The sequence below is a fragment of the Primulina tabacum genome, chromosome 7 (genome assembly GCF_025594145.1).
Source record: "Primulina tabacum isolate GXHZ01 chromosome 7, ASM2559414v2, whole genome shotgun sequence".
Taxonomy (NCBI): domain Eukaryota; kingdom Viridiplantae; phylum Streptophyta; class Magnoliopsida; order Lamiales; family Gesneriaceae; genus Primulina; species Primulina tabacum.
In genome coordinates, this window is record NC_134556.1 from 17056620 (window position 1) to 17065352 (window position 8733).

Below are 8733 nucleotides of genomic sequence, written 5' to 3' on the forward strand. Positions count from 1 at the left end.
AGCCCAATGGTCTGGATCTTGAGAAAAGTTTGCAAAGACCTCCGAAATAAACGAGTGAGTGGCCCTGAATCTATCAAGGCCTTGGTAGCGGAACCAGATATAAAAATTCTCCCTGAAAGAGCGGAGCTCTAAGTTGAATCCAGTAGTTACAAGAACTAAACTTATAGACATGCAATAGTCAAAGTTCTTCTAACTTAAATCTCCAAAATACTACTGAGTAGAGCATGCAATCCTATCACAGTTCTAAGTTCAATCTTAATCCTTATTCCCAAAGCACGGAAATTCAAATAATAACTTAAAGTTTAAAGGTACCTGTCAACAACATAGTCTCAGGTTGGTTTCCGCGGCATGGAGAGCAAAAACCCTCTGAGTAGGCAGATTCCTCTGAGGGCACTGCAGCAACATGTGGTCTGGACTGCCGCACTTAAAACACTTTCCTGAGCCAGCCATGCATGCTCCAGGATGGCGACGTGAGCACCTGGGACAGACGGGGTGCTCCTGAGTCCTCGGGGCTGGGCGTCCCCGCTGCTGCTGCTGCTGGCCTCGGTTCCTGGGCGGTCCATGAAAAGGCCTCTTATTCTGCTGCTGATGCTGATGAGGAGGAGGGCGGTGCGGTGCCTGGACTGGGCGCTGCCCTGGCAATCCTCTCGATATCCCGCAGATCCTGCTTTGCGGTCTAAGCCTTGTAGACTGCAATCTCATAAGTAGCAGGGTCAGATACCCTAACATCCCGGCGCAAGATCGGCCGTAAACCCCCAGGGAAGTGCATCAAGCTTGGCTCTTGGCATCATCGCGATCAGGGGCCAAGTGACAGCCCCTCTCGAACTTACGGATGAACTCCGTAACCGTCATATCCCCCTGCCTCAGACTCATGAACTCGGTGTTCAGCCTGGTGCGAACCTCCTCAGCAAAATACTTGGAGTAGGAAAACTTCCGTAAAAAGGCGGGGTCCATGAAAGTGTAGCCAAAGTCAAGGCTACCGAAGCTCCTTCCCACCACAAGCGGGCGTCTCCAGGTGAACAGGTATGTGGCACATCGGACTCGGTCTGCGTCTCCCAGCTCCATAAACTCGAAGATAACCTCGAGGGATTTGATCCATCCCTCGGCAACCATGGGGTCACATGTCCCAGAGAATTCCTTCGGGCGCATCTTCATGAATCGCTCGTAAACGGCCTCTGGCCCTGTCGGCCTAGTCACCACCGCATTGTTCCCCGCAACGTGCGAAGAACTGTGTCATCCCAGCTAGCATCTGGGCACTCCATGTCCGGTGGGGGCGGTGGAGGAGGTGGTAAGTCTCCCTCCGGTCTACGCTCCTCCCTGTCCTCTCGGCGATGCTCCTCCTCTCTGTTGCGCTCTAAAATGCGTCTAGGGCATACTGTTCCAACGTAACCCATACGTAACTAACATGCATAATTCTATAATTTATTTTAAATGAACACTGAAGTACTGAAAATCTGGAAGCATGCTGACAAAATAAATTCATGCTTTAACTAAAATGCTGAACAAAATGGTGAACTGAAAAACCTTACAGACCAAAGACGTGACCTTCGTGAGCTTCTCAGCAGTCAGTAGTAGTGAAAACCCTATACAGAACCACCGCTCTGATACCAATTATAAAGTGCCCTAGAACTTCTTGCTTGAAAATTTGCGGAAAAATTAAAAATTTTCTTTTTAAAAAGAAGTTAAATGGCCTCATTATAAAATACACTGGTGAATCAAGTTCAATATTTCAAAATATTGCAGCGGAAAGAAAATAAAGTTTGCCAAAAATCACAATTTAAAAATATCCAACGACTGATAAAATGTTTGCGGAATAAATAACAACTGCTGCTCTGAGGTCCTCGGGTGCCACTACTGCCGACCCAAGCTGGCTCACTGGTTCCCACCCTCGGCCCTGGCCTCATCAGTACCTACACAATCAAGTCTAGTGAGCCTAAAGACTCAGCATGCATATATCGCATGTAACGAGGTAAAAATCTGAATTAAAATATGCATGAGATAACATATCCTGTCCTGAGGCATGCTGAAAATAATCTGTACTGATCAATTATAATACGTGCATACTGAACTGATAATCAGAGTAAAAAAAATGTTTGCTCCTTGGAGCCTATACTGAAGTAACTGGTAAATTTTCTGTTGAGATTATGTTTTACGCTTGTGGCCACTGCACTAAGCTGACTGATCGGTAACTGGCTACCCCGGAGTCTGAAACTGAACTGAGCTGGCCGGCACTGGCGACCGGGTGGTACCAAAACTGAACTGATGCGGTCACTGGCGACCGTATAAAATAACACTCCCACATAGTGAATGAACCACAAGCCATATCGCATAAATCTCAAAAATAATCATTTTCTATTTAATGCACGTAAAATAATTAACTGGCATAATGAAAATGTCCCGTAATTTTACCAACTGGATTGGATTGGATCGTCCCCAGGCTCGCTGCAACCTAACTGTGCCATGAAAAAATATGCAATAGCTTAAACTTGACCAACTATGCAATTTAGTTCAAAAGATGCAACTATGACGCCTAATGACTTCGCATTTAATCATGACTCCGAGCCAACCTGAACCGACAACCAAACCGACGTATAGTCATGATTAAAATACGCTGAAAAATCATAAAATAATGCTCCTAAAATGATAGGGTCGAAATCTAGGTGGAATGGAAGCCAAAACACGAAACGCTCTTTCGGGAGTCATTTGGCACATCGCAACGTAAATTCTCGTACGACCTCAAAAATGATCCGAATCACAAACGGTCAAAAAACATGACCTTCCCAACTCAAAGGGGCACTGTCCAGTCCAAGTCCATAGGCTAAAAGCCAACCGAGAACTCGAACGAGCCACCGAACCGACACATCAACTTGCTGTAAAATTCCAGCAACTGTACCATTGCGTAACTTGTGTTGTTTTCGAGACTACCGGCCATTGGAGGCATGAACCACCAACCAGAGACTCTTACCAACATCCCAAGGAGTGATTTGAACCATGGCTAAGGGCCCTAGGCCAGCCACAATCCGCGTCACACCATAACTCAACCGAAACTCCAACCGAGAACCAACGTGCATGCGTGTGTAGTGTTTTGCTTTGATCGATGTCTTGCGTCGTTCCAGTGGCCATTTGATTGACCATGGCACGATTTAGACATCTAAGAGCATGGTATGAACCGTGGCTATGGGCCATAGGCCAACCAAGATCCATACCAAGCAACCCAAAACCGAAATGCATATACTGAAATTTGAAGGGGCCGAAGGGACATGGGGCTGTTGTGATGTTTTTATTAAAACCGAAGAGCCATGGACCCAGCCACCAAAAAGGGCGACTTCGTCACGTCTTAGACATGCTAGGGGAGTGATCTAACCAAGGCTATAGGCCCTTGGGGCAGCCAAGATCAGATCCTTCCTCCTTGCCATCAAAACTGAATTTCGAAACTCATAATGGACCAAATGAGAGGTTGCTGTCCATTTCTGAATTTCCAGCAACCAGGGGCTTGAACTAACGGACAAATCTGATCCTAATGCATCCTATTACGTGTATAGATGTCGCCTTGGGAGCCTGGAATCAAACCAATCACCTGAAACAACAAAATTCAGAAAAACGTGAAGCTTGTCATGAAAGGGGCCGAAATCTGCATGCATTATTTTCTGAAAGTTCTATGATGTATTTCGGTTTTTGCATGATAAAACATGATCATGTACTGAAAAATAATTGATAATATGACTTGATTGAGGTTTGAAAGAAATCTAGACATGCCTGGTTTCGTTTCGAAAGAAAACGAACGAAACGACGACGACGCGGCACGGAGGAGTGGAACGCTACTCTTGTTCTTTCTAGTTCTCGATTTTTCTCCCTTTCTCCCTAGCTATTACTCACATTTTTCTACTGAAAAGGGGTCTGATTTCGGTGGGGAGGGAGTGTGATGGAGTGGTTATGAGGGGTGAGGAGGATGGTGCAAGATATAAGGATCATATCAAGACCAAGTCTTCATGCATTTGAATTTTGAATTTGAATTGCTATCAAATGATCTCTTGGGTGATTCTAGAGTATAGTGGCCGATTTCTCTCTTGTTTCTAGACTAGGATATGTCCATTAATTAATTACATGGTGCTCCCAAAAATCCTAGATTTATCCTACTAATTACATGCAAAGAAATGGTCAAAGTTGATGAGTTGGCAATTGAATCCTCTAGTAACCAAGGGGTGGGCCGAAATCTACTAATAAAATGAATGTGGAGTGTTGTTATTTACTAGATTAATAACTCTAAAAAGTCTCACTAATCCCTTAATTAATTTATTGAATAAATCCTTAATTAAGTAACTCAAATGAGCTTATTTTCTACTCACCTCAAGTTGCATAAATAAATCCCCAAATCTCCTTATTAACTTAAATTAACTTACTTGCTAGCTAAATTAACTTCTGGAAATATTTCTCAAATTCTAAATTCTATCTCAAAACTCCAACTCCAGTCCGGCCTCACTGAAATAACTGAAATGATAAAAATCAAACCACTGCAATGAAATAATAAAATAATTAACTTCAAACAAATGCATTTAAATAATCATGCGATGAAGTCAACTAAATTTTAAAAATCTAGAATTATGCATGGCTTATACGTCTACTGATTTACGGGTTCTACAGTTGAAGACTTTGTGGTGTATACAGATGCTTCGAAGAAAGGTCTCGCTGCTGTGTTGATGCAGCGAGGCAAAGTCATGCTTATGCTTCTCTTCAATTGAAGAATTATGAAAAGAACTATCCGACTCATGATCTTGAGTTGGCAGCCGTTGTTTTTGCTTTGAAGATCTGGCGACATTATTTATATGGCGTGAAATGTGAGATTTTCTCAGATCATAAAAGTCTTAAGTATCTCTTTACTCAGAAAGAACTTAACATGCGTCAAAGAAGGTGGTTAGAACTTGTGAAGGATTATGATTGCATTATTAGTTGCCACCCAGGAAAAGCGAATGTTGTTGCTGATGCATTGAGCCGAAAGTCAGGTCTTCAATTGGGTTCTATGATTCAAAAGCCTCTATTGTTGGATTTGCAGAGAAGTGAGATCGCATTGGTTGATGAAGGTACGATCGCTCGACTTTCAGCCTTAGTTATTCGACCGACTTTGATTGACAGAATTAAGCATGAGCAACAGTTGGATACTCTTTTGTTGGACTTGAGAGCAAAGGCAGAGAAGAAGGGGAATTCTGAGTTTGGATTTAACAGTGATGGTCTGATTACATTTCAAGGCCGTATTTGTGTTCCTGTTGGTGATGCTATTCGTCGTGATGTTTTGACGGAAGCTCATACTGCACCTTATTCAGTACATCAAGGGGGCACCAAGATGTATCAAGATGAACGTCAACTGTATTGGTGGCCAGGTATGAAGAACGATATAGCAGTATTTATTTCTGAATGCTTGACTTGTTAGCAGGTAAAGATTGAGCGCCAACGACCGGCAGGCTTATTGCAATCCTTACCTATACCGCAATGGAAGTGGGAACACATCACTATGGATTTTGTTGTTGGTTTGCCAAGAACTCAAAAGGGCTATAATTCTATTTGGGTGATCGTGGATCGATTGACCAAGTCATCACATTTTCTCCCTGTCAAGACGACATATTCTATGACTCAATATACAGAGACGTATGTCCAAGAGATTGTAAGACTTCATAGGATACCCGTGTCGATTGTTTCAGAACGTGATGCAAGGTTTACATCTGAGTTTTGGAAAATTCTCCATAGAGTTTTGGGTACAAAGTTGGCCTTTAGCATTGCCTATCATCCTCAGAGCGATGGGCAATCAGAGAGAGTTATACAGATTTTGGAGGATATGTTGAGGACCTGTACTATTGACTTTCCTGGTAGTTGGGATTCGAAGTTACCTCTTGTCGAGTTCACATATAATAACAGCTAACAGTCATCGATTGGCATGGCACCATATGAAGCATTATATGGTAGGAAGTGTAGATCACCTTTATATTGGGACGAAGTAGGAGAAAGAAAGATGTTGGGACCCGAGTTGGTTCAACAAATGGTTGATGTGGTCGCACTGATCAGACAGAGAATGAAGACAGCTCAATCTCGACAGACAAGTTATGCAAATGTTCGAATAAGGCCTTTGGAATTCAATGTAGGTGACCATGTGTTTGTTAAGATAGCTCCCCTCAAGGGAGTTATGAGGTTTGGAAAGAAAGGTAAGTTGAGTCCTCGCTATATTTGACCTTTCGAGGTTCTGGATAGGATTGTTGAAAGAGCGTATCGATTGGCTTTGCCACCGGATTTGGATCGAGTTCACAATGTCTTCCATGTTTCAATGTTACGGAAGTATTTGTCCAATCTATCCCATGTTCTTCGACACGAAGCATTGGATCTTTTGCCTAATCTGAGCTATGAAGAAGTGCCGGTTCAAATTATTGACCGCAAAGTTAAGGTGCTAAAGAACAAAGAAATTGGCTTTGTTAAAGTTCTTTGGAGGAATCATGTGATTGAAGAGGCTACATGGGAACCAGAGGAAGAGATGAGACAACGTTATCCAGATTTATTTTGAAGTAAGCAAATTTCGGGGACGAAATTTTTATAAGCGGGGGAGATTGTAATATCCCTACCTTTTATCTTTCTATTGTCAATGATGTTATTCTATGGTTTGGTGTTATGGATATATGGTTAAGTTATTATTGATCATGGTTATTTTTATGGTTTATGAGTATAGTTGATGGAAGGGTTGGTATTGCATGTTATAGCATCAATATGGTTATTGCATTGTATTCATGGTTATTTACTGTATGGTTTTGGTATGGTTAAGTCGATGGTTGTGTATTTGAGGAGTTGTTTGTGTCATGAAGGTATAATGTTGGGAGTTGGATTGATGGTTTGGATGGTTTGAGCCAAATTGGTAATTGGGGTGCAGAAACGATATGAAAATTTTGGTATCTGTTACGGTTTTTAGCATAATGAATGGGATATTGATCCAAATGGCATGAGGCCAATTGCATTAGAAAGCTAAGATCCAAGGCTACAACTTTCTTGTTTTGAGTTTGGTTCAAGGAGTTGAGGAAGATGAGTCAAAAGTGGCCCGAAGTGTGTCGTGTGTTTCATTGTTCCTGCACTGACACATGTTGGGAGAATGGGCATAACTTTTTACTCAGACCTCTAAATAACCTGAAATTTGGGGAGCTTCAAGAAAAGACATAGGGATACAACTTTCATGTTTATCAATTTGGCTAATTCGCAAGAAAAATTGCAGTTTTTGTCCCTGGCAGTGGGTACACGGACCCCTACACGGGTCCGGGTCTTGCCATGAAAAATGAGTGATTTCCCGAGTGTACACGGACCTTTACATGGAGGGAGGCACGGGGTCTGTGTATTTGGCATAGAAAACATATTTTTAAGAGTTTCTAAGCCAATAAGTTAGTCATTTCTCTCTTCCCTCTTGCAACCAACGACTTAGGAACTAGGGTTCTTCATTTCTTCACTTAATTCCTTTCTTTCAAAGGTTTGAATCTTCAAGTTGGAGGTGTGATCTTCATATCCTCAAGAGCAAGTAACCAAGGTAAGGGAATTTATCTTTTGGGTATTTGGTTGAAGTGAAGGGAATGGTGGTTTAAGCTTGAATGGTAATTTATAGGTTGAAGATGTGAAGTTAATGGTATAATCTTGATCTTGTGTTGTAGGATCAACCACCAAGAAGCTATCACAACAAGTTCTATTGGTTGTAAGTGGGATTTTTCCTTGAATGCATCTCATGGCCTATATGTATGATGAATGATGTTGTTATTGTTCCTAGCTCCTTTAATCCATTGATTATATACTTGTTATGTAATGATTCATTGATTGAAAGAAAAGGAAAGGAATTTTGATGTCAATTGTTAAGAAAGGAGCTAGTTCTAATTACATGCACACCACATGTTTGATACAATGATTCAATGGTTCTTTTTATGGCTTGATAGTTATATGGTGGTGGTGGTGCTTCTAGCACTTCTAAACCCACATAACGGAAGTTGATCAACATTTAACATGTACAGTGACTGATTTTGACTGAAATGTACATGTATACCATCGACAGATGACTTATCAATGCCATACAAGGAAAATGAAAGAAATGGTTGATAGAATGCCATCTTATAATTGTTATCTATATATTCCATTGAACGATGGCATTTCCTATGGTTCTATTGTAATGATTCCTTTCTTTACACTATTGTATATGTAATTGTTATTGAAAGTTCCACTTACTGAGTTTTGTAAACTCATTCCAGTTATGTCATGTGATGCAGGTAAAAAGGAATAGCGATAGATGTGTCGAGGCAAGGAAGGTGCATGTGCCAAAGTTTGGAGAATTATATTTTGTTAAAATGGTTTTGAATATTGCACCTTGGTTCATGTTTTGAATAAGAAAATTATGTCACATCTTTTGTCAAACACTTGGTATTTATGGAGATGGGATTTATGTGTATTTTGGATAGATTGTTTGTGGTAATGTTTATTCTGTTTGCTTGGGAATATTTGGTAAATCTATATTTATGTGCAAACCTTGCCAAAATTTTATTAATTATTACTTTTCTCCAAATCTTTTATAAGGCTTCCGCATTATTGCATTTATAGTTTATTGTCATGGGTTAAGGGTGTTACAGAAAACAATGACAAAGCTATCAAAATACGGCTTGAACACCTGGTTCATAAGATCCATGAAGACTGAAGGAGCATTAGTCAGATCGAACGACATAACAAGAAATTCGT

General features: G+C 41.1%; 1 protein-coding gene across 1 annotated transcript; it reads left to right on the forward strand.

Moving 5' to 3' along the window:
- The first annotated feature begins 4894 nt into the window (after positions 1–4894).
- On the forward strand, positions 4895–6544 carry LOC142550591 (uncharacterized). The gene is made up of 3 exons (XM_075659666.1): positions 4895–5375; positions 5991–6177; positions 6238–6544. The coding sequence occupies exons 1-3, from the start codon at positions 4895–4897 to the stop codon at positions 6542–6544; spliced, it is 975 nt and encodes a 324-aa protein (XP_075515781.1).
- The last annotated feature ends 2189 nt before the right edge of the window (positions 6545–8733 follow it).

Bases quoted from the DNA above. Each gene is read 5' to 3' on its own strand.
- LOC142550591 (XM_075659666.1), top strand. From the start codon at position 4,895: ATGCGTCAAAGAAGGTGGTTAGAACTTGTGAAGGATTATGATTGCATT. The intron at 5,376-5,990 runs GTATGAAGAACG...GGGACGAAGTAG, and splicing joins TCAACTGTATTGGTGGCCAG to GAGAAAGAAAGATGTTGGGA. The intron at 6,178-6,237 runs GTTTGGAAAGAA...GGTTCTGGATAG, and splicing joins CCCCTCAAGGGAGTTATGAG to GATTGTTGAAAGAGCGTATC.